Below are 27,330 nucleotides of genomic sequence, written 5' to 3'. Positions count from 1 at the left end.
ATGCTATAAAAATTAAAGCTTTTCACTGAAATAAGATTTCAAACCCTCAATGAATGGATTAAATTGTAAATTTAAACAAAAAGAAAACTTCATGACCTCAAAAACAAAAGAAAATATCTGGGCAACCAGCTTAGGAAGGCGAAGAGATGCAAAATTGAGAGATTAAAAGACACAGAAGATAGGATGAGCAGTATTAATATGCATTTAAACCATTTCAGAAGAACAGGAGGGGGAGCCTGAAGTAGAAACCATGACAGGAAAAAATAAAAGATCCTAATTTGAAGATCTGATGAAAGAAATAATCTAAAGATTAAAGATCTCCTCCCCCTCACCCCGAAATTTCTGGCAAAGTAAATAAAAAGAAGACTTCTAATTGCCTCACAGTCACAGGACAAAATACTAAAAAGAGAAAGATAACAGGAAGCTCTCAGAAGTAACAGACTACAGGTGACTTCTCAGCAACATCAGTAGCAGCCAGAGGATTGAATTGTATAAATTCAAGTTTTCAAAGACTCCTGTTTAATTTTCAAATAATGATAATTTCATTAACATTAAGACCTTTTCAAGACAAATATGATATTAAAATTTCTAGGGTAAAAACTAAAAGAATATGTTAGAGGAGAAAAATGACAAGAGAAGTGACTGCCACTGTGAGTCCAGCTGCTTAGTTCAGCTGGCTAAGTGAGCTACAGGAGAGACTACTTCTATAGACTTTATTCGTTTATAGGCCAATTAGGTGTTCACACAGAGAACATTCTGTTTGTGGTTGGACACTTTGAACCCCAACGCAGGTAAAAATGTCTGTTAAGCATATGTAATTAAATCTTAACTAGAACAGATATTTTTTAAAAACATGGCATTTCCAAGCACAATTTTTTTTTCTGCTTCTACTGAGGTTTGAACTCAGAGCTTTGTGCCTGCAAAGCCGGTGCTCTACCACTTGAGCCACACCTCCAGTCCACTTTGCTCTGGTTATTTTGGAGATGGGGTCTTGTGAACTATTTGCCCAGGCTGGCCTGGAACCTCCATCCTCCTGATCTCAGCCTCCCAAGTAGCTAGGATCGCAGGCATGAGCCATTGTTGCCCAGCTCCAGCACAAATTTTAAAAATTATTTCCACCACGAGTTCAAAACCTACTCCCAGCATGCAGCTTATCAGCAATGAGTTCTCTTCACAGACCAAAGTCTGTACTTGACTTCTTTCTTAGGTTTCACTGTCTGGCAGGCTAATGGTCATGGGGACACTGCTTAGTATACTACATAATTACACTTCCTAATTTTTTGATGGTATTGGGGTTGGAACAACATTTCCTATTTAAATAAAATTTTGTATATACAAAGGAGTTCTTGCATGACCTCATATAATTTCCACTGAAATCCTTAAAGGCAAATATTTTATGTTATTAATGAGGAAATAGAGCCTATGCCAATCGAAATGGTTTGTACAAACTAAGCTTGTAGTACATATAGACCTCAAACACTGGTCTGCTGGCTACCTGCAGAACACTCTAAACTACTTCTAAACTGCCACTTCTAATTTTGTTACCTTCAAAAAAAAGTTTAACTATATGCATTGTAAATGCTTAATTTCCAAAATGTTTCTTTTCCTATACAATAAATTGTCTTCCTAATTAATCATAACAATATTATCGTGCATATGGCTATATGTATGTGTGTGTTTGTGTGTTTGTAGGCTTTTGCCTATATGCATTGTACATATCATGGAGGTAATAAAAAAGTTAGAGAACATTTTCATCTATAATTGAAACTCCAAACAAAGTTGGCTTTAGATTATGTTAACTACAAAAATCTCAGTAATGACGCAGTGTCTCACATCTGTAATCCCAGCTACTCAGGAGGCAGAGATTGCTAGGACAATGGTCCAAGGCTGTCGTGGGCAAAAGCATGAGACCCTATCCGAAAAATAAACCAAAGCAAAAAGGGCTTGAGGTGTGGCTCAATTGATAGAGCACTTTCTTCCAAGCTCAAGACCCTGAGTTCATATCCTAGTACTGCAAAAAAAAATTCAATAATCATTTGTCCAACAATCAAACAGAACACTCTCTGAATTTAAATAATGCTCAATATTATATAAAAAGCATGGAAAATCAATCAAAATCATTACTGGTATTTAGGATCACAACAGATCACAGGACCTCAAAGAAAGCAGGTACAATAACTTAATCAATGTTATATATCCCCATACAGCAAACCATGTGACACACTGCAGGTGTTTGTTAAGTTTGATGAGTGAGCAGATTAATAAGCGAGAAAGGTGAAGAAAATATTCTCAAATTCAGGGCATGATCTTTGGCAGCAAATAGAATGAACTTCCAAAGGTGATGGTATAAAAGAAACAGCGAAGACAGAAGAGTTAATAAAAAGAATTCTGAAGGAGTATCTACATGAAAATTAATATTGCCAATCCACTACATTCTTCAGTTGCATGTTTGTGTAACATGACTCCAGCATGATCGCTACAGTAATTAACATGACAGCTAAGAACGACTGTATTGGAGCATGAATGGCTGTTTGGAAATGTGCTGTCTCATAAATCTCTGAATCAGTGTACCATATTCATGGGTGAGTTACTAATATTTCCTTATTTTGATCTCAAAAAGAAGGTCATTTACTTTTAGTGCATTTTTATTTGACTCTTTGAAAGACAGCTATGTAAAAATCAATTTGCTGTTACCTCAACACTTGGAACCCATCGAATCTTACATCTTTCCACCCAGAAAAATATCTTTCAGAGAGAAGAGACAACAGGAAAAGAATACAGATATCATTTTAATAAAAATTACTTACAGAAATTTAAAGAGATTAAGTTTCTAGTGTTTTGTGACAATAGGATTTTAATGTTGTCCACTTCAATTTCATATCCAATTTTAAATGCCTTATTGAAAGTTCTCTGTCCTCAAAATTATCAAAAATGAATAATTAAATTCTGAAAGATTTGTACTGTATTAACTTAAAGTTTTCAAGGCAAACCAGCCAAACAAAATTCTATTATTCAACCTAAAATTGAGACAAGATAGAAATTCTTTTGACTCAGACAAAAATCAATCATAGCAATCACAGTCTCTTGAATCTTCTACTGACTACTATTCATACAGAAACAAGCAAACAAAAAACTACTTTCAAAATAACTTTCAAGACTAATACTCTCTGAGCAACCTTTTGTAAAGTATCATATGTGACATGGGCTCTGGGGTTGAATGGCCTGAGTTTAAATACCAAAGCTGTCCCTTTCTGAAAGTATAATCTAGAGCAAATTAATCAAATTCTCTGTTTTCTAAAGAATGGCCCACTCCCAAGAGCTTTTCTGATTCTCCTCATCATATAGGAATCATTCTCCAATTTTTGGCTCTCTGGAGCTTTACTTGCAATTTTCACAGAACTTTTCTTGCTCGATCCCATGTTTTCATTTTTTTAATTCTAATCTATACAACTACTCTTCAAGTCCTTTGGAGGCAATGCCTATGTTTTCTCATGCCTGTACTTGCTAAAGAACAGAGGATTGAGCCTAGCACATAGAAGCATTCACATTTCATATGAATTAAAAGGAATCAGGAAAAGCCAGGAATAAACATGCTCCAGTTTAACACCCGGAGACTATATTTGCACTTTTACAAAATAAACCAATGAAGACAGAGAATTTAATTAGCAAAAATGTATTACATATAATGCTTGATGATAATGTATAATATTAAGTACTTATTAGAAATTTTGTATGAAGACCCTGCAGAACCTTTCCATTTAGTTCTTCCAACATCCCAAATTATTCTAGTATCACAGAAAAGTCTATGCCTAAAAAAGAACCGCACAGTTCCTACAAAGAATCGCATGACTATTAAGTGACCAAGGCAAGAGTCAGGTTTACATTCTTCTAACTCCAAAGCCAGCTTATAATGTTATTGTACAACTAGTTCAAACTAAAGACCATTTGTGTTCAATCCAAAAAGAAATCTTAACTAAAGCACATTAAGTTCTCAAGTTACTTAAGGACTTACAATGATACTTGAAAACTGAAATATGTAGTTATCACAGAAGGTAATAAAAAAAGCTTTCTCCTTGACCCACATCTGTTTTGAACCATTGTACTTATAACACTCCCATCTAAAGAAAAACATAAACGCTTAATTCACAGCCACTGCCACTCCCACTTCAGGCCCTTTCTGGTTTTTGTTTTTTAATACATGACTTTTTCACCTGCTCTTTCCTGGTGCTTTGGATTCCAGTTCCTCACTTCTCTATAGAGGTCATTTCTGTAAGCAGATCCTGAGGATTTTAATCTCTAATACTATTTGGTGGTGGTGATGGTGATGATGATGATAACCACCCACCACTATGAGGATGACAATCTACACAAACAATCTAAAAGAATGGCTCGATTCAATGAATACCTAATGACTTAGCTGTCTTAGAAAGTATGACGAATGTGTTTGGCATAATCCCTGTTGCCACTTTACAACTATACCTTTAGAATAAATGAAATAAGGAAGTTCATCAAGAAATTTTAGTATTTTACTACCTCAAATTTATGCAAATATTTTGGTCTTGATTCAAATTCCTCCATTAAGCAGACACATAAATACCCTCCTCACATTTCTATAAGGTCAATTGTTAATGTGTGAAAATGGGGTTCGTTCTGAAAGTTATTCTATGCTTAGCCCTGCATCTCCTCACTGAGGTGAAAAGTTCAATGGTAAAGTTGAGTGACAATGGATATGATGGCATTGTCATTGCAATTAACCCCAGTGTACCAGAAGATGAAAAACTCATTGAAAACATAAAGGTAAGAGAAAATTTCATAATCCATATGTTTTTATTTCAGTAACTATTTCTACCTCAGCATATGTACACACTCTGGAAAGTAGTTGCTTTGACATTATTCATCATTTATGTAACTGCTAGGATTAATATCTATTTAGTTTTATCATTTATTATACATTAATCTTAGTAGTTTATTAAAACTACTAATATTTCTTTCAACTAGTTAAGATAACAGAAAGGCTTTAGGGCAAGTGGAGAACTGTTCTCATTTTATTTTAATGAAGTTACTTTTACAAAGTTTAAATATTTAATCCGCATGTAAGACCTAGAGGTTCATTATCTTACACATTTTTCCAGTTGGTCATACTGCTCATCCCTGGAAAACTTTCAAAATTTTATGTATCTTATCTTAAAGAAAATATTACATACTTTTGAGGTTGAGTTAGCTCCCTAATCATATTTATATTGACATAATAAAAACATTTTCTATATAACACTTTAGTATATATTATGTTCTTTGATCTTCTTAATATCCCTGTGAGTGGTCAAGAGCAAGGGTTTTTACTCTTGTCATATAAATAAGAGAAATTACAGCCATTCAGCAAGTGGCAAAACTGGGACCTAAAGCCAATCAGACCTTTTATATTTTTATTATTATGACTTGATAAAACTTTGTCTTTTATGAATATACCCTATATGAGGAAATAACTCAAAATAAATCCAACAAAATGTTTTTAATTAATATCAAGTTTAATAATCTACCAAATTTTTAAACCTCCAATTTATTTAAACAACCCAATTATAAGAACTTCTATTTGTTTAAATAAGCAACTTGCCAGTAGGCTCCCAGTCTTCATAACTTTTGTAGCTCACCTAGCATCCTTGTTTCCATCTCTAATTCATACTGTTGATTGCAGGTGTGGACAGGTAGAAAACAAAGTGGATTTGGGGCATATGAATTTACAGATTGGAAAGGAGCAATAATATTCCATTTTTTTCGTTAATCTTTGCAAAAATATTTGGAGGAAAAGGAGCTCTGGTTCACTTCTACTAGTTTGTAGATATACGTTTATGCTCATTTCATTGTGAAATTGTTACCACAAAGTACCTTTCATTTAATCAGGACATGGTAACTGAAGCTTCTACTTATCTATTTCATGCCACCAAACGAAGACTTTACTTCAGGAATGTAAGCATTTTAATTCCAGTGACCTGGAAGTCAAAGTCTGAGTATTTAATGCCAAAACAAGAATCATATGAACAGGTAGCTATTTTTTATTAATACTTATAACCTTTGGTAACTACTAACCACTAATTTAGTCATAAAGTAAGTAATATAACTCTTCTTAATGTCTACAAAAAAGTTCTTGTTTTTAAAATCTCGTTTCTATTGCGCTTAGAATTTATTTTTGTTTGTCCTGTGTTTTAGGCAGATGTCATAGTTGCTGATCCTTACCTAAAATATGGAGATGATCCCTACACACTTCAATACGGACAATGTGGAGAGAAAGGACAATATATACATTTTACTCCAAACTTCCTGTTGGCTAACAACCTGATGATCTATGGGCCCCGAGGTAGGGATACAAATTTTATATTCTTATTCCCAATAGAAAAAAATAAAACACTGTGATTAATGACATTTTAAAGGATTTTAAGAAGAGAAAAATAGGTGTTTAATAATGCCTTTGAAAATATGTTTATATTCAACTTTCTTTGTGCATATGGGTTTAACAAAATGAGTCATTTATTACCAATAACCCATTTCAACTTTTTTTACCAATAACCCATTTCAACTTTTTTTACCTAATGAAAAGTGTCAATTTCTAGAGTTCCTTGATTCAGTTAGGTTGGGAGATGGGCAGAAAGTTTTAAAATATAAAGAAACTGTATTAAAATATTGTAACTATAATTCATAAATGGCAATATTCTCTCATAGGCAGAGTATTTGTCCACGAGTGGGCCCATCTTCGGTGGGGGATATTTGATGAGTATAATGTGGACCGTCCATTCTATATTTCCAGAAAGAACACTGTTGAAGCAACAAGGTATCACTGTATTGAACAAATCTGTTTTCCAATCTTTTCACTTATGACTCTTCAATTCTCTATATTAGGCAAAATCTATTTTAAATAGTTGGATGTTCATCAGTTAATTGCAACATGTTCCATTATGTATGTATCCAGGTAATTCTGGGGATTCCACTTTAGAATGAAGATAATCAGGAATTGGGAATCATTTCAATTTTCACAGGAATTCTGCTAACATGTTATAGGCAGAAGAGAAAGGAAAAAGCTAAGTCCCGAGATATGAGAGAATTGGAGTTCAACTCTATCCACTTTTTTGTTCTGCTTAATCTGTAACTTTTAAGGTGAATCTACTCAAATCTAAGTAAATATATTTTACTTTTCAATTGAAGTACAAAGTATTTCTCATAAGGTAAGAGAATAGTTGATTTTTTTAAGAAATACAATTCTGGGAGTAGATATAGACAGGCCTTATTTATTTACAAACAGATGAGGTTTAAGCCTTTAAAGCTATCAAGCACATTGAGTATTCAAAAAGTACTGAAAAACAATAGGTATCAATGTAATCAGGAAATAAGTCTTTGAGAGAAAAACGTATTAGATGAAAGAGGAGTGCTAGGAAAAAGACTCTCCTGTCTGTTTCTGTTGTATACTTGGTCTCCAGAGTGACCTCACTCTTTCATTCAGACTGAGCTCTTGGCCCAGGGCACTCATTTCTCCCACCTTCATCCCATGAAACTCCTCCCTTGCCCAAACAATCCCTGTTCATCCTTTAAATATTTCTTCTGTAAATGTCTTTCCTTAAATTTAAGGTTAGATGCCCTTGGAACAGCTCCTATAGTAATATATGTGGGTTTTTCTCATGCAGTATTGTCATGTAATTTTTTTTTCTGGCTAGACTTTAAGATCCTTGAGGACTGTGATTTTTTTTTTCCATACTGAGGTTTGAACTCAGGGCCTACACTTTCAGTCACTCCACCAGTCCTTTTCGATGAAGGGTGTTTTGGAGATAGGGTCTCTCGAACTATTTGTCCAGGCTGGCCTCAAACTGCAATCCTCCTTATCTCCGCCTCCTGAGTAGCTAGGATTATATGTGTGAATTTTGTTTTAATCCCCTGGCGTTGAGCCTGGCATAAAGTCTAAGCTAAATAAAGAATTATCAAAAAAATACTTGATAAGTTAATTTTTCTTATAAAAAGAGATATATTGGTCAAAAAAAAACAAACAAACATGGACTAAAACAACAGTCATTGCACTCCTATTTATGTGTCAGACATTTTAAATTGATGAAGTCTCATCACATGTAAATTCAACTTTCAGGCTAACTCCAGAGCTGACTCTCTTGGAAGCTATTGTTTACCATCTTCCTTAATCTTTACAATACAAATGTACTTATTAAAATGGACTAGCACTAGTAGAGCGGCTCAAGTGGTAAAGTGCCTGCTTTGCAAAGGCAAAGCTCTGAGTTCAAACCTCAGTCCCACCAAGACAAAGAAGGAAAGAGATATTGATCTAAGACGGACTAATATCGTGAGGTTTAATAATAACCAAGAATGGGAGGAAATTCTGCATATACACAGAAACTCTTTAGAATCACTTACCCGTTCTCCATCCCCCACTCCCCACCCTCATTCCATGCCAGACATTTGACAATTATCTTTATCATGAAGACCAACGGTTTGAATACATACATGGATTTCCGTGCGTGGTTTATTTTTATTTCTTCCTTCAGTCTAGCTCATAGGTTCTCAAAATGTAAATTACAAAGTACTATAAAAATAAAACTTTGCATGTCACACATGGAAACTTAAAAAGGATTTTAAGCATGGTGTTGACTCTCTTCCTCATGACTCTTAAGTCATTTAATCTTTACAACATCACTATAAATTAGGAATTGTCTTCTTTAGTCCAAAGCCACAAAGACAATATATTTAACAATCACATTAATAAACAATGAATGTTTAATGTTCTTATTAAAATATATGGCAAGTAGGGGTAAAATATTGTGCCTACTTTTGTCAAAAAAGGCACAACAGGAGGATAGGTAAGACACCTAAAAAATTAGCTAGCATTTGTTGCCCTTAATGCAGAGAGACTAAAGCAGATACCTTAAAAGCAACTGAGGCCAATAGGAAAAGGGGACCAGGAACTAGAGAAAAGGTGAGATCAAAAAGAATTAACCTAGAAGGTAACACACACGCACTGGAAATTAATGTGAGTCAACTCACTGTATAGCTATCCTTACCTCAACCAGCAAAAACACTTGTTCCTTCCTATTATTGCTTGTACTCTCTCTACAACAAAATTAGAGATAAGGGCAAAATAGTTTCTGCTGGGTATTGAGGGGGTGGGGGGGAGAGGGAGGGGGTGGAGTGGGTGGTAAGGGAGGGGGTGGGGGCAGGAGGGAGAAATGACCCAAGCCTTATATGCACATATGAATAATAAAAGAATAAATAAATAAATAAATAAATAAGGCACAACAGAACATGCCTGGAACTGAGGGGGGGAGGGGGGAAAAATGACCCAAATAATGTATGCACATGTGAATAAAAAAATAATAATAATAAATGGAATGTTTGGTGCATAACCTACAGCAGTAGTCACTGAAATAAAGATTTTAGGATGTTAGTCTGTGTTCCTCATTTACCTAGTCTTCATATATATAATATGATCTAACTCTTTTACCACAGATGTTCCACTCATATTACTGGTATGAATGTGGTTTTCAACCAGTGTCAGGGAGGCAGCTGTATAACAAGGTCATGCAGACGTAACTCACAGACAGGGCTGTATGAAGCAAAATGTACATTTATCCCAGACAAATCCCAGACTGCAAAGGACTCCATAATGTTCATGCAAAGTTTTGATTCTGTAAGTACCTTCTATTTCCTGTCTTGCAAAGGAACCCCTAGGAAAAAAATTAATTAGTGAAATTGGATTTTCTACTGCAATATTATATGTACTGAAAGAGAGGAAGGAAATTACTCATATAATTAATTAGAGGTCATTTTCTCCAGCCCCTGTCAGGGTGTACCTGGAAATCATGCCACTTTTCTTATTAACCCCTTTCTTTTCAGATGCAGCACTGTACTCTTCTCAGTGGAGTCACAGAATTCTTAGAACATCTCTTCCTCATTGATTTCTGTTGGACTTATGTCTACAGCAACTACCTTTCTTTTGATTCTTCTCCCAAGCATTAGTCATAGTACTTTGCTAAAGTAATCTACAATGGAACTTTAGAAGGGACTAATATTCTAGATTTTCCATTATCTTCTCACTAAAGCACAACAATCTATTGTTAATGTAGTATGAAAATGTACAGGCCCGTCTCCTAGAGTACATATAAGAGGACAAGTTCACAAAGTTAATGCTCAACCTGAAATAGCTGCTTTAAATATATAAAGTTTAATTTATAACAACAGGCATGCAGGAGTCGGGATTATTTTATTTATTATCATTTTTGCATTTATTTATATGTGTATACATTATTTGGGCCTCCTCTCCTCCCCCACCTTGGGGCAAAATCTGTTCTTCCCTCTTGTTCTCTGACTTTGTAGAAGAAAAAAAATAAAAGATAGTAAGAAAACACATGGCATTTTTGCTAGTGTGAGATAAAGATAGCTATACGGAGAGATTCCTTGTGTTATTTCCATGCATATACATATTACGACCCAAACTGGCTCATCTCCACCAGACCTCTTCACTACCTTGGGGTAGTTAAGGTGGTGAAGAGACCATCTTCCCATAACAGTCTCTGCCAGTTTAAGATTTCTATATTTGTTCCTATACAGTGAGCACATCAACCACATTCACGTTTTTGGTTTCCTTCCCTTGCCCTATCCCTCTCATGTGTGGTCTCTCTTTAGTGTGTGGCCCATGCCCAATAATATTACTGCATTTGTTTTAAGTCTATAATCCGCATATAAGGGAGAACATGTGTCAGATTTAATATGGAAACCTAACCTATTGTTTTCAAGCTGTGTCACTGTGGAAAACCTGTTAAAACTGAGTTTTAGTTCACTCATTTCTTTAATGGAAATCAAACTACATACTTCATAATATTATTGTTGTTAGGTTTTCAAGCACTAATAAAAATAAAGTATTAACATTGACCTTAGCACAAGGTGAGTGTAAAATAAGCTTTAAATTTTTAATTTCTAAACGTATAAAATATTTGGAAAATAACCAGTTGCCTCTTTCCCTGAATAAGCTCAATCTCTCTGATTTTTTGTTTTTAATTGACATATAACTTATTTTAATTGACACATAATAATTTTATAGGACACAGTGATATTTTGATAGGTATACATAATGAATAATGATCAAGTTGGAGTACTTAGCATGTCTATCACTTCAAACATTTATCCTTTTTGTATTGAGAATATCCAAAATCCTTTCACCTAGCTATTTTGAAACATGCCATAGTGTTATAAAACACTATAACTTATTGCTCCTATCTAACTTTAATTTTGTACTTATTAGCCAACCTTCCATATATCCCCTTTCCCATATCTTTCCTAGTCACTGTTAACTATTATATTATTTTTACTTTACTTCTATGAAATTGACTTTTTTTTAGTTTTGACTTGTGAGTGAGATCATGCAGCATCTGTCTTTCTGTGCCTAGCTTATTTTACACAATATACCACGTATCTGTAAATGACAGGACTTCATTTTTATGACAGAATAATATTCCATTGTGCATATATACCACATTTTATTAATCCATTCACCTACTGATGAACACTTAGATTGCGTCTATATTTTGCCTATTGTAAATAGTGCCACAAGAAATAACAGGAGTGCACATATCTATTTACATACTGAGTTCCTTTCCTTTGAGTACATACCCAGGAGTGGAACTGCAGATCATCTGCTACAATAATGAAATGGTACTATTAAAATTTCTACAAATTGAAGGTTACTGTAAGATCATTGTCTTCCTGAATCATCTAGTCTATGAGAATATTTTTCCAAGTTACTAAGCTTTCAAACTTGAAGAATTTTCACAGATTTTATAGTAATGAGACACTCATTAGTGTCAAAATTATTGGCTATAATTCACCATTTGCCACTACATGAGAAATAATTACATTTCCTCATTTTCTCCTTATCCTTTCATTACTTTTGCCAATTATGTCAAAATTCACCAGAGACTGTAACAATCCAGATTGTTAGAATACCTGTTCTCAAGTTTTTCAATCAACTGTGAAGATACAGAACATAAACAAAGAAAGCCATTTTCTCTACTTCACTTTTAGGAGACATATATAATTTCCATAAACTCTCTCTTTTTTCCTTAAACTTAATTGAAGACTTGAGTTCCCCCAAAAGTCTAGAAGGTAAAATAAGAAGCTAATTTAAGCAGGTAACATAAACTGCCACCATCCTCCACTAACATGATCTACCTATACTTAAAAGAGCCACCAAAAATATCAGCAGTACATAATGATAGCTTTACTTTGATTCTACTTCAAGTATGCAAAATGGATGTCAGATTTTTTTTTCTTTTGGTGTGACTGGAGTTTAAACTCAGGGCTTCACAATTGTAAGCAGGCACTCTACTGCTTGAGCCACACTTCCCGCCCATTTTGCTCTGGTTACTTTAGAGATGGAGTCTTGTGAGCTATTTGCCTGGGCTGGCCTTGAACTATGATCCTCCCCATCTCAGTCTCCCAAATAGCTAGGATTACGGGTGTGAGCCACCAATATCCAGCAGATGTTGGAATTTTTGATAAGTAAATTTTAACTGTTAGAAGATAAAAATCTGTGGAGGGTATATGATAGCTAACCACATACTTGGTTGGAAAAGAAAATAATGCCTCACAAGCTATTGCATTACCATATTGTGATTTATTTCTTTCCAGGTAACTGAATTTTGCACAGAAAAAACACACAATACAGAAGCTCCAAACCTACAAAACAAAATGTGCAACCACAGAAGCACATGGGATGTAATCAAAGACTCTGCTGACTTTCAGAATGTATCTCCCATGACAGAAACAAAAGTACCACCTCATCCTATGTTTTCATTGCTCAAGTCCAAACAACGAGTAGTCTGTTTGGTACTTGATAAATCTGGAAGCATGAGTGCAGTAAGACAGTTTTTTTTTTTTTTGCTAACTCTCTGAAATTAAGTATGTAAGTTAATAGAAATTTAATCTTAGGGTTAGTTCTAATAAGCTAACTAGCATATATAATTATGCTGTAACAAATTTTAGCACAATGATTTTATATAAGTAAGTACTAGAAGACAACCTGCTAAAATAAAAATAATTATTCTGTAAGGTTATTAGATTATTGGGAATTTTTATTCCTTAAGTTTTAATTCGAACAAGAAAAAATATAATTGAACAAGATGAAAATCATTCATAATTCTACCATTCAACATGTCATTCAAGTCTTATTTTTGTTAATGTATTTGTTTTTCCCTCTTCAAAAATGTGATTATATTTTGTATGTTTGTGATATTATTTTTATCCATCAAAGCTTGACTGATTAACGAAAGACAAATCTTAGTCGTTAGATTGTATGTACATAATATAATTTAGTCAAACAATCCCACTGGACATTTTGGAGATTTTCAAATTGTTACTACTAAAACATACATTGTAATGAACATCTTTGTATGCCTTTTTAAGTTATTTCACTAGGAAAAACTCCTGAATATATAATTGTTAAATAAAAAGGTATAGATTTTTAAGGCTTTTATAAGAATAGTAACTGATTTTTTTCAAAGATTTTTCGTGAATTTTTTAGTAAAACAAAGAAATTAAATTTTTTAATATATCAGTCATTACCATGATCTATGGCCCATGGATGACGTTGTCTTTCATTAATCCATCAAGCTTTGAAGAGACTCAGGGATTGTTCAAATATCTTTTTCTTACAGGATGCCCGTCTTGTTCGAATGAATCAAGCGGCAGAACTGTTCTTAGTTCAAATTATTGAAAAGGAATCTATGGTTGGGATGGTCACATTCGATAGTGTTGCTAAAATCCAAAATAATTTAATAAAAATAACTGATGATAGTGCTTACCTAAAGATCACTGAAAACCTGCCTCAAAATGCTGGCGGTGGAACTTCAATCTGTAGTGGACTAAAAGCAGGATTCCAGGTAAAAAAATTTTTTTAATTTAACATTTTTTACCATTTCTTTTCATGTTTTCTATTTACCTTCAACAAGGGTCGTGAGTTCATTGGTTCCTCATTTAATAATATCCTGACCGCATCAAAATAAATTGTTTACGGGGGGGAAAAAAAGCAGCCCGTCCTATCGATGCTTGCAGCACAAGCCTCTTTGCACCCCTTGTGCCACTGATGTGCTCCTCAGGTCTAAGTGGCACTGGACAGTAGACTTGCAAGGGGAGGAAAATCCAGGAGGCACACAGTTATCACGGAGCTCCCCATTTGTCTGGCATTCTCATAGTCTGAATTTCCATGAGTAGAGAACAATGCCATTGAAGAGTTCGTGGAAGAGGAAAATTACTAACATTTGTACACTATGGCTAAAGAAAGCCCCGGTTCATCAATTTAAACTGACACTTAAGTATCACAGAGATAAAGGAAGCTCCCTCCTCAAGCAGTGTAGGACCATACCCAATAACATGAATAGAAGTTTAATGAAATCAAAATTGTGACCTCAACACACAAGAAGCACCTTTTAAGCACTGTACCCAACTGCCTCCGATATTCATTTGGGTTTCTATAACACAAGTTAGCCTCCACTTAAGCCCACCTATCATCATGTTTAAGCTACTAAAATAGAAAATTACTTCCTTCACTGATCCTCTGCTTGCCTCAGTTCAAGTGGTCACTGCTGCTCTTACCCATTGATATCATCTCTTAACTTTCTTTGTGGTATCTATTTGTCATAAAGAATATTGGCTTTAAAAGCCTGGGATTCTGCCTCTATTATTATTGTCTAAGTAACTCAACTCAGAAAGCCTGTTTACTTACCCAGGTAATATGGGTATCAACAGTACCTATAAGATCAGTAAATGCTTAAGAAAGGTGGACTACTATGATAATAATTATCCTAATTCTTACTATGTAGTAGTATACAGACATACATATTCACTTCCAAAATATGATAAGGACTATATAAGGAGTGTCTAAATGTTATTACATATATTAGTTCACATATAGTTTTTCTTAATATATTTTGGTATATATCTTATAATATCTTGACCACAAAAATCTATTGCTTTCTTGATTCTAAATCACATTCAAATTTATAAATAGGTGGTATTAATTACATAACAAAACTGTATCAATATGTAAGCATTTTACTTATAAAATCATAACAATAATAGCTTACATGTATTGGCTATATGCTACATAATTGCATGCATGATCTTATATCCTTACTATTACTTTGTGAGCTGGGTAATATTATTATGTGCATGCTATAAAAAAGGAAACTGAGGTTTAGAGCAATTAAATCTTTCTCAAGGACGTATAACCAATAATTGCCAGATCTGAGATTTAAAATCTGGTCTTTCTGTCTCTAGAGTCTATAAACTTAATCTACACTAAGTAATCTATAAAATTGTATTTCTGAGTGTGTGGGTACAATGACAGTCTGCAATTAATAACCCAGCTTTTCACTATCAGGCAATTACCTCCAGCAGCCAGAATACTTCTGGTTCAGATACTATACTATTAACAGATGGGGAAGATGGATGTGTATGTGTAGGGGGGTTGGGGGAGTGGGGGGGGGTGTGGGTGTGTGTGTAAATCTTGAGAAAGACTGTGCACTACTTACTCTATTTAGCAAATGACAGACTTGGAATTTACTCTCATAGTATCTAACACCAAAGCTCTTAATTAATACTCTTAACAGAAGTCAGGGAAAAGAGAAAAAATATTTGTATTTACTGATAAACTTATAAACTTGCTTCTTCATGGCAAGTCAAAGGTTTTATTCCCTGGGAAATGTTAAGATTCTGTAGCAGAGACTAAATAAAATGCATTAAAAAGGCACATACCATATCATTTAACCTTGCCCACACACTTTTGGTCATGACTGATCAGTCCTGGAATGTAAGGTAACTGAAGAGAAGAGTCTCAGAGGGAATAAAAGGTTAATGTGGCAGAGAAACAAAATGGAGTTTACTTGGCCAGTGCCCACTTTCAGTAATGACAGCAGCCAATATTCACTGAGTACTTACTCTGTGTCAGGAATTGTTCTAAGTGCTTTATTCTTCCTCTTTTGGGTAATAGGAATATTTGAGAGACCTAAGAAGTGTTAAGAGTCTAGCTTTGAAAATCTACACATTACACAATTGATGAATGGGTTAAGAAAATGTGGTATTTATATATAACAGAATTTTATTCAGCCACAAAGAATAAAATTTTGTCATTTTCAGGCAAATGAATGGAACTGGAAAACATCATTTTGACTGGAGTTAGACAGTTTCAGAAACCAAAGGCTGCATTTTTTTCTCATGTGTGGAATATAGGCCCAATACAAATATAAACAATATTATATATACATAGAAAGATACATGCATCCAAAAGTAGGTCTGGTAGAGGAGACCATGGGAGGAGACCAAAGAAGGAAAAAAAGATAATAAATAATAATGAAGTATATCACATCTATGTAGAAACAGGACACAAAGAAACACACTGGAAACTGTTAAGCAACACAGGATAGGGAAAAAAGGGGAAGGAAGTTCAGTGGAGGGAGGTTATATTGACTTAAGCACAATGCATGCACAGGTATAATACCAAGACAAAAGTCCCACTAAACAACAAACAGACACCTAAACAATGAAGGAGAAGAATGAAAAACAGGTCACACGTAGGGGAGGGAGCCAATGGGAAAGGGAGGGTAAAAGAAGGAAGTTAAGAAGGTGAATATGGTTGATGTACTTTCTATTCAAGAACGAATATAGAATGTTTAAACCTGTTGAAATCACCATAAGAAGACTACAAAGGTAGAAAGGAGAGAGATGGAGGGGATGAACCAATTCAGGATACAATACACACATAAACAGAAATGTCACAATGAAATTCTCTGTATAGATATCTTAAACAAACAAAAATGTCTTTCTTTCAGAAATGGACAACAGAAAGGTAAAACAGGTGCTGTCTGGGGACAAGTATCAGTGGGAGAGGGGGAGATATACGGAAAGGGTTAGGAGGGTGAATATGGTGGAAATACTATGTATAAAAATGGAAAAATGAGACCTGCTGAAACTGTTCCAGAATGGAGGTAGGGGTGTAACGGAGAATGACGGAGGATGCTAATTTAGCTAAGTTATAGTGTAAGCACTTTTGTGAACATCACAATGTTCCCCCAACAGTAATATGACAATAAAAAAATAACTATAAACACACACAGAAAAAGAAAATCTGCACATCATACTCATTTTCATATGCCACCTCAGCCTGGAATGATAATGCAAAAAGTTTCCTTTTGTTTACTCTGAGGTATAAGACTAAAGAGTTCTCAGACTAAAAAGCAAGTTTTTTCTTACTTTAAATTTATTCAGAAATGACCTTCTGTAATTAATGACCTAACTTCTCATCATCAGGCAATTATCTACAGTAACCAGACTACTTTTGGTTGTGAAATCATACTGCTAACAGATGGAGAAGATAATGGTATAAGTTCATGCTTTGAGGAGATCAAACAAAGTGGTGCAATTATCCACACTATTGCTCTGGGACCTGCAGCTGCCAAAGAGCTAGAGACCCTATCAACTATGACAGGTAAAGCTTTGGAACATAGTTTTAATAGAAAATAAATTTTTAGTCCCTCTCATAGCAGGGGTTTTCTCCAAAAGCTGTAAAGCTGCTCAAAAATTTTCTATAATAAAATTAATTTTTGTCCCTTCCTTCTTCAAATTAAGCTCTGTCCCTACTCCTCCATTTCTTCACATATCAGCTTCTCAAATCATTCGGTATATGCTGTCTTCATTCACTCGTCACCCACTTTCTGTTAATATATACTAAACAGAAACTTCTTTCTCTATGGTTACTCACCTTCAAGTCCATAATTACTATTCAATTTCAAAATACCATTCAATACCACAGTAAAGATTTAGACATCCCTATTTTCTAGATGCAAAAATGGAAACCTAGAGACTAGAAATGATTTGCCCAAGACCATAGTTAGAGCCATGAAGGCTAATTCAAACCTCTTTCCATGGTCCCACTCTGCTTCCACCAAATCTCACTAAACCTAATTTGGGATATTTCTGTATTTCCCCAGTTCTACTACCACATCCTAATCCAGTCTTCACAAATCCCTGCCTGGGCTACTTCAATCACCTTCCAGTTGGCCTTTCTGCTGTTTATTAGTTTGATTGATCTATATTGATTGTCATATTTCTGGCAGTCACTTGTGTTAATTCTTACCCACTGAAATCTATCCACACTTCTCACATTCAAGTAATCTCTTTTCCTTAACTTCTGTATTACTTATTTTCTGCACTTAATCAATTTTTACTTTATTCTAAACTTTCATTCTGATTGCCTTGGTGTGTTTTTGACCTAACTAGAAAACAGGCAGCTGATTTATAGGAACTGTTTTAAATTTCATTTTGTAACATTATTTAGTACTCACACCAGTTTTATTAATGTGACACGAACTTACATTTGATGATAGATTGATTTTTAAAAAGAAAGATAACATGACCTATTCTTTAAATTTTCATTTACTCTTACTTCTTTTCAGTTAAGGTTTTAGTTATTGTAGGATTATTGTTAGGACACTGATACTCAGAAAGTCTTTAAGGTTCTTGGAAACTTATCTTTTGTTAGAGTTTAAAAAGAAATACTAAGTAGATTTTAAAGCATATTAATGATAGCACAACAAATATGATTTTCCCATTTATAACTCTATTTTAGGAGGACATCGTTTTTATGCCAATAAAGATATAAATGGCCTCATTGATGCTTTCAGTAGAATTTCATCAAGAAGTGGCAGCATCTCTCAGCAGGCTCTTCAAGTGAGTATATTAAGAAAATGATTTGCTTTCTCACAGTGGCAATAAATTCTTATTATCCTAATGATTAGCCTTTTATCTCTAATGAATAAATCTCTTGCCTAAGAATATTTCAGTTGTGCAAAAGAAAAACATCCGTATTGAATTTGATTTTCCATGACACAGACACATTTTCTGTTGCTTCTATTCTTTATAACTATATATAATTTTTATTTGTAAAGTTCTTTAATTCTTATTTCAATTGAAATCTTAAAAACAAACTTAAAATTAATCTGAACTGACTAAATTTTGATGTTCTATTACCTACAATAACAGATGGGTTTTCTGTGTCTGTTTTTATTTATGTAACAGTTGGAGAGTAAAGTCTTGAATATTACAGGGAAGAAATGGATAAATGGTAAAGTGTCTGTGGATAGCACCATTGGAAATGACACATTCTTTGTTGTCACCTGGACAATGCAAAAGCCAGAAATTATTCTTCAAGATCCAAAAGGAAAACAATATAAAACCTCAGATTTCAAAGAGGATAAGCTAAATATTCAGTCTGCCCGTCTTCGAATACCAGGCATTGCAGAGGTGGGAATATTCTTTTATTTTCACCGTGTTTTATTCATTAATTCCTGCATTAAAAATAAAGATGTCTTGTACACTGTCAATATTAAACAGTGACAAACAGATCATTTGTCATAAAGATGAGTTAAATAGACTATGTAGAAATTCACACCCATATCATTTACAAGCTGTAAAATCAGATATTAAAAATCATTATTGGGGCTGGGGGTGTGGCTCAGCAGAACACTTGTCTAACAAGTTGAGGGTTCCATCCTCAACAGCACAAAAATAATTATAACTGTTTAAACTTTCAAGAAAGTTTATATCCTAAGCAAAGAGTAAGAAAATATTAACAAAAGTTTAAAAAGAGTTATTTTTTTCAGACAGGTGCTTGGAGTTACAGCCTTTTAAACACTCACGCCAAACCTCAGTTGCTAACAGTGACAGTGACCACACGAGCGAGAAGTCTTACCACACTCCCAGTGGTTGCAGCTGCTCACATGAGACAGAACACGGCTCGGTACCCCAGCCCAGTGATTGTCTATGCACAAGTCAGCCAAGGGTTTTTGCCTGTTCTGGGAGTCAATGTAACAGCCATCATAGAAACTGAAGGCGAGCATCAAGTAGCACTGGAGCTCTGGGACAATGGTGCAGGTAAACTTCCACTGGACTTAAAAATCTTCTAGGGGGTTCCATGAGTAAGCCATGGGGTATGTAGCTTATGCACATATTTTCAAGTGAATTGATTTTAGTTGCATCTTGACAAAACGGATGTAAGGACATTAATCTTCCTTAAATTTCATGAACAATTTTACTTTTCCAGTGGAACTTGAGTTCCATTTTTTTTCCATTTTCATTAACATCAGTGTTTCACATATAATTTCCCTTCTAGTTATATTTCCCTTCTTTTGATAAATTTCTCTTGTAAAATAATAGTAACAGCAAATATCAACTGAATGCCTACTATGAATTAAACTTTTTCCAATATCACGGGATTAGCATGTGGGCAAGCCAAGGCTTGAACCAATACAGTTGAATTATTAAGTTCATGTACTTTAAACTGTGCTAAACTTCCTCCCAAATTGCTGACATCACAGCACAAATGGACAGTCATAATTGCCATTTTTTACTTACTGAATGACTAATTATTACATTTCAATATCAAGGTGCTGATACTGTCAAGGATGATGGCATCTACTCAAGATATTTTACAGATTACCATGGAAATGGTAGATATAGTTTAAAAGTACGTGCCCAGGCAAGAAAAACCACAACTAGACTAAGTTTAAGACAACAGAACAAGTCTCTATATATACCTGGCTACATTGAAAATGGTAAGTAGCATTAAAAAAGAAATAGACAGTTGCTTAGGTAAGCTGCATATGACAAACACTGAAATATATATAATGTGCCATGGACAATCTAAGTATATGATTATGTAATCATCTGTAAGTTTCAAAACATACTAGTGGATCTAGCATAAGCTACATTTTTACATGCTTTGTGAACATCTCCTTGGGTTTATTTTGTTTACAATGAAAAATTTGTACTAACCATCTCCTTTGGGGCATGTACAATGCTAGATGCTAGAGCTACAAAAATGAATAAACAGAATCTTTGTCCTCAAAGAATTTCTAGTCATGTAATAGAGAAAGATAGGGTAAAAGATGTTTTAACACAGCATAATGTCTCCTCATTCATTTCAAAATATTAAAACAAGCCTTTTTTTCACTAAAAGCTATCACTTTCAATGTCTGCTATCAATCAACATTACCCCTCTACAGATGCAAGATGAGCTGACAAGATAAATACACAGGACAATACATAAGAATAACAAAATTACTCTTTTTTTCTGGGTAGGTAAAATCACACTGAACCCACCAAGACCAGAAGGGAAAGGAAACCTGGCAGCAGCTGACCTAGAAGACTTCAGCAGACTCACCTCTGGAGGGTCATTCACTGTGTCAGGAGTGCCCCCTACTATTAACCATGCTCATGTGTTCCCACCCAATAAAATTGCAGACCTAGAGGCTGTATTTAAAGGGGATCATATTCAACTTTCATGGACTGCCCCTGGCAATGTCCTTGATAAAGGAAAAGGTAAGCTTGATATTGTTTAAATATTTTCAAATATTCTGAAAGAATCCCTTTTGTTTGCTAAGAAATTTCTAATGTCCCATTTATAATAACATTTATGGAGTGTCTTAACTATAGGCCTTTATTCATTTATTTTCAGATGTGAAAAATGAAGCTCAAAAGATATGAATTGGCCCAAGCTATTTCTATATTTAGTAACTTAGAATTCTAACCCAGTCTTGTCATATTCTGTTGTTCCAAACTGCCCCCAATCTGAACCATTCTGAAATTTCTTGAAGACTGAATAACAGCTTTCCATTGTGTCATTTTGTCACTGACAAGGGATATTTTTCTATTTCTGTACTGTCACAATTTTATTCATTTATTTTTGCGTTTTCAAACAGTATTAGTTTCTAGAAACAATCTCTACTCTTAATAAGCCCATGATGTATAGAAGACACACCAGTGGACAGATAATTTCATACAACATAGTAAGAGACAGGCTTTTGTAAACATGGAGTGAAATTGTAGCTCATAGTTGGGACACAGACTTCCTTCCAATGGAGGGGTAAAACCATGGGCTTTATATCTTTTTTTTTTTTTTGGCAGTACCGGGGCTTGCTAGGTACTATACCACTTGAGCCACTCCCCCAGCCCTGTTTTGTGTTGGATATTTTCAAGATAGGGTCTGGAGAACTATTTGCCCAGGGCTGGCTTCAAACCACGATCCTCCTGAGCTCTGCCTCCTGAGTAGCTAGGATTTCAGGTGTGAGACCCTGGGGCCTACCTAGCTTACATCTAAAAGGAATCCTGGAAGAGGCAATCTCTGACCGGGTCTTGAAGAATGAGAGTAGTTAGCCAAGCAGGAGAAGATGTCCCGCGGAGAGAGGTGCTGTTCACATGTGCAGAAACTCACTGGTTTCACAGATTTGGCCATGAACTCTGAGTAAAGCCCAAGGCTAAAACATTTCATTTATTCAAAGTTCCCAATGCTAAATTACCCTACTTCCAAAAAATTTAAATCACCTCTTCTTTGCTTTAAATTTCAATTGGCTATTTGTTTTATTATTTAAATTGAATCAGTTATTTATTGAATAATTGCCATATTTCAGTATTGTGTAGACTAGCAGATTCTTATGGGATAAAGCTGGTCTTGTTTTGCCTTTAAGGTAGGAAAATTAAAGCACTGTGTGACATTGATAAAATATTTCAAAAATTTACAGCCTGAAACACCACATTATCAAGTCTCTTTTCCTGGATTACAGTAAACCCCTGATTCTCTCAAGAAAAACGACGCCTTTTAGCCTTTCACTCGCTATATAGCAATTCCAAAGCTCTGTTTGTTTTTGCCATAATACAAGATCTCTTAGAAGCCAGAGGAAACATAGAACAGCCGCAAACAGATCTTTTATACTTCAATGTTGAAAACTCTTATGGTGACAGCTTCTGAAATACATTTTTTTCTCATGATTTTTAAACATATGGCAGAGTCAAATAAAATGCCAGCAAATACATGACCAAGACTTCATGAGAAGTTGGTTGGGCCTTGCAAAATGAGTAAAATTTGGTTATATGGGGAAAGAGAGGAATACTGCAGGGGAAAGGAACTAAGTAATATGATCCAGGTCAGGAAAGCAAAACTAGTGGGGCATGGTAACTCATGCCTGTAATCCTACCTACTAGAGATCAGAAGAATAGTGGTTTGATGCCAGCCAGAGCAAGTTACTGAGATCTCACCTCAACAAATAAACTGGGTATGGTAGTGCATGCCTGTAGTTCCAGCTACACGGAAGACAAAGACAAGAGTATCATGGTCTGAGGACAGCATAGGCAAAAGCAAGACCCTACCTGAAAGATAACCTAAAAGCAAAAAGGGCAGGTGGCATGACTCAAGTGGTAGAGAGCTTACCTAGCTCTCTACCACCCAAAGTACCACCAAAGAAAGAAAGAAAGCAAAGTTTTGCAATGGGATATTTGAATTAAAGTACGAGATAGATGATGGATAGATAGATAGATAGATAGATAGATAGATAGATAGATAGATAGATAGATTCACTAAATAGAACACAGGCGTTATGTGAATGATGATAGAAAGGACTAATAAGGATATCTATGGAGAAAATAAATATTAAGTAGGAGGCTGGACTTAGAAAAAAACTAAATCAAAGTTACTTAGCACATACTTGAAACCATAAACTACAAAGGCTTCATACCAAAAAAGGCCTTACATGTTTTGATCTCATGTTTCAGAATGTGAGGACATCACACCTGCTAGGCAGATTATGACTTGAGCCACTCCACCAGCCCTATTTGTTTTTTCAGATAGGATTTTTCAGATAGGATCTCTCACTTTTTTACTGGCTGGCAGCAGACTACAGTGCTCCTGCCTATGCCTCCCATGTAGCTGAGATTACAGTCATGAAATACCACACCTATTTATTTGTTGAGATCAGGTCTCACTAACTTTTTGCCTTGGCTGGCCTCCAACCACAATTTTGATCTCTACCTCCTGAGTAGCTGGGATTACAGATGTGGGTCATATGGCCAGCTAGAAGATATTTTTATATCTATAATCCTGGTAGATTTCTAAAATTAGTGTGGAATGAAGCATTTATGTAGGTTTCCTCTTTTCCTCTCTTGACAAAATAATAGTTACAATAGCTAACATTTCAAACATTTGTTCATTTAATACTTATTAAATTGTGCTAAGCACTTTACATGCATTATCATTTATCATTCTTACCACTAGAATTGTAGGCATTCAATAAATATTTGTTGAATGAACTGAATGATTAAATCTATTTTACAAATAAAAAACTGGAGATAAGAAATGCTAAATAAATTTTTCTAGATTCTGGGGTGGGGGGGTTGGTGCTCTATGATAATGAATTTAAATTTTCTATGATTAGATAACTACATTTTTTATTATTTCTTTTATTTATATTTGCATACAATGTTTGGGTCATTTCTCCCCCCTTCTCCCACTCCCTCCCTCACCCCCCTGCCCCTCCCTCTCCCTCCTACCCCCTCGCTACCAGGCAGAAAATATTCTGCTCTTATCTCTAGTTTTGTTGAAGAGAGAGTATAAGCAATAATAGGAAGGAACAAGGGTTTTTGCTAGTTGAGATAAGGATAGCTATATAGGGAGTTGACTCGCATTGCTTTCCTGTACATGTGTGTTACCTTCTAAATTAATTCTTCTCGCAGTAACCTTTTCTCTAGTTCCTGGTCCCCTTCTCCTATTGGCCTCTGTCATTTTAAAGTATCTGCATTAGTTTCTCTGTGTTGAGAGCAACAAATGCTATATAGTTTTTTGGGTGTCTTACCTATCCTCATACCTCCCTTGTGTGCTCTTGCTTTTATCTTGTGATCAAAGTTCAATCCCTTTGTTGTGTTTGCCCTTGATCTAATGTCCGCATATGAGGGAGAACATACGATTTTTGGTCTTTTGGGCCAGGCTAACCTCACTCAGAATGATGTCCTCCAATTCCATCCATTTACCAGCGAATGATAACTTTTTGTTCTTCTTCATGGCTGCATAAAATTCCATTGTGTATAGATACCACATTTTCTTAATCAATTCATCAGTAGTGGGGCATCTTGGTTGTTTCCATAACTTGGCTATTGTGAATAGTGTTGCAATAAACATGGATGTGCAGGTGCCTCTGGAGTAACCTGTGCCACAGTCTTTTGGGTATATCCCAAGAATGGTATTGCTGGATCATATGGTAGATCAATGTTTAGCTTTTTAAGTAGCCTCCAAATTTTTTTCCGGAGTGGTTGTACTAATTTGCATTCCCACCAGCAGTGTATAAGGGTTCCTTTTTCCCCACATCCTCACCAACACCTGTTGGTGGTGGTGTTTTTGATGATAGCTATTCTAACAGGGGTGAGGTGGAATCTTAGTGTGGTTTTGATTTGCATTTCCTTTATGGCCAGAGATGGTGAGCATTTTTTCATGTGTTTTTTGGCCTTTGAATTCTTCTTTTGAGAAAGTTCTGTTTAGTTCACTTGCCCATTTCTTTATTGGTTCATTAATTTTGGGAGAGTTTAGTTTTTTGAGTTCCCTATATATTCTGGTTATCAGTCCTTTGTCTGATGTGTAGCTAGCAACTATTTTCTCCCACTCTATGGGTGTTCTCTTCAGTTTAGAGACCATTTCTTTTGTTGAGCAGAAGCTCTTTAGTTTTATGAAGTCCCATTTGTCTATGCTATCTCTTAGTTGCTGAGCTGCTGGGGTTCCACTGAGAAAGTCCTTTCCTATACCTATTAGTTCTAAAGTATTTCCTACTCTTTCCTGTACCAACTTTAGAGTTTTGGATCTGATATTAAGATCCTTGATCCATTTTGAGTTAATATTGGTATAGGGTGATAAACATGGATCTAGTTTCAGTTTTTTGCAGACTGCTAACCTAGATAACTACATTTTTCAAAACTGTTCATACTCTGCTGTTAAAGAAGTTGGGGTAGATAGACAAAAACTCTGTTTGTGATTTCCACAACTAATCCACAGTGTGCATTTCTGATAGACTCTAAAAATAAGTCATCCTAGTGACTGACAAACACTATGCATCTCCTTGCTTTCCAGCTGACAGCTACATTATACGAATCAGTACACATTTCCTGGATCCCCACAAAGATTTTGACAATGCTACCTTAGTGAATACTTCTGGTCTGATACCTAAGGAGGCTGGCTCAAAAGAACACTTTGAATTTAAGCCAGAACATTTCAAAATTGAAAATGGCACCAAGTTCTATATTGCAATTCAAGCCAACAATGAAGGCAATCTCACCTCACAAGTTTCCAACATTGCACAAGTAACCAAGTTCACTGAGTCACCAGAACCCAGTGTCCCTGCTCTGGGTACCAAGATTTCTGCAATCAGTTTGGCAATTTGGGGATTAGTGGTGATTCTATCTACATTTTAAACTAGAAATTGTATTAGAACTGAAATTCAATGTTATGTATACTTAGTAAACACCTATTTAAAATTAACTTAAAATTAATTTACTCTACTTATTGTCTACTATGAAACTTTACAATATAAAAGTGAATACACTAAGTTATAAATTTCCTAATTATTTAACATTAACTTACTAAATGTAAATCAAAATGACTCGTTTTCTATCTTTAAACAATTCATTCAATTAATGAAACCTGTTGAAATTGTTTATGAGGAGAGGGGGAAGAAGGAGAATGGTGGAGGGGATAGATCTAATTAGAATATATTATAAACACATATGTAAATGATGTCACAATGTAATCCCCCTCTATAAATATTATATGCTAATAAAAACGTGAGGCAATCCCCAGAGGTTATGTAGTACACTATTCTATTTCTATGCTAAAAAATTCATTCATTGATTTTTTTTATTGCTGTTCTTGTTTTGTTGTCTTTTCTTATGGTGCTAAAGATTAAACTCAGGGCCTTGCACATGCTAGAGAGCTCTGCCGCTGGGCTACATTCCTGGCCACCATTCATAATAAGAAAAGTAAATAGATACTTGTATTTATGGGCCTCTTAAGAAACATTTTTAGAGTATGCCACAAATTCATTTAATGTTAACAAAATCAAAATTTATACAAATCACTTGAAAACTATCTATGTATAATCAATAATAAATAATTTTATAGTAAAATTATTTATATGCCATGATTGATTATGAATTAATATTTCAGGTTTACAACTATACTCAAAAAGGACTATCAAGATAATTTCTTAATGAAAAACAATCTAAAGTGGTAAAGAGCTGAAATTTGTTTTTGTGATTGATTAAAAGTGTTCTATGAAAGTTTCAGCCCTAGACTTGAAATGACAGCAGGAATGCTTTTTTGTATAAAGTATATAGCATCACAATACAGCTCTAGTTCTATTCTGAGACCATCACTAGGCATTAAGAGCATTACCAAGATGTTCCAGTAGGACAGGGATTTTTTTCACT

The 27,330-nt window shown here is 34.8% G+C and overlaps 1 protein-coding gene across 1 annotated transcript; it reads left to right on the top strand.

Moving 5' to 3' along the window:
* Positions 1 to 4,638: 4,638 nt before the first annotated feature.
* On the top strand, positions 4,639 to 26,362 carry LOC109686519 (calcium-activated chloride channel regulator 1-like). The gene is made up of 14 exons (XM_020163867.2): positions 4,639 to 4,797; positions 5,899 to 6,039; positions 6,205 to 6,352; positions 6,715 to 6,823; positions 9,493 to 9,673; positions 12,670 to 12,897; positions 13,695 to 13,919; positions 17,344 to 17,521; positions 18,662 to 18,762; positions 19,111 to 19,335; positions 19,695 to 19,965; positions 20,478 to 20,645; positions 21,172 to 21,411; positions 25,976 to 26,362. Exons 1-14 carry the CDS (start codon positions 4,639 to 4,641, stop codon positions 26,314 to 26,316), a joined length of 2,715 nt encoding a protein of 904 aa, XP_020019456.2. The 3' UTR covers positions 26,317 to 26,362.
* The last annotated feature ends 968 nt before the right edge of the window (positions 26,363 to 27,330 follow it).

The sequence above is a fragment of the Castor canadensis genome, chromosome 7, assembly GCF_047511655.1.
Source record: "Castor canadensis chromosome 7, mCasCan1.hap1v2, whole genome shotgun sequence".
NCBI lineage: Eukaryota > Metazoa > Chordata > Mammalia > Rodentia > Castoridae > Castor > Castor canadensis.
The sequence above is the reverse complement of the archived record's forward strand: the minus strand, read 5'-3'. Positions and strand labels throughout refer to the sequence as shown.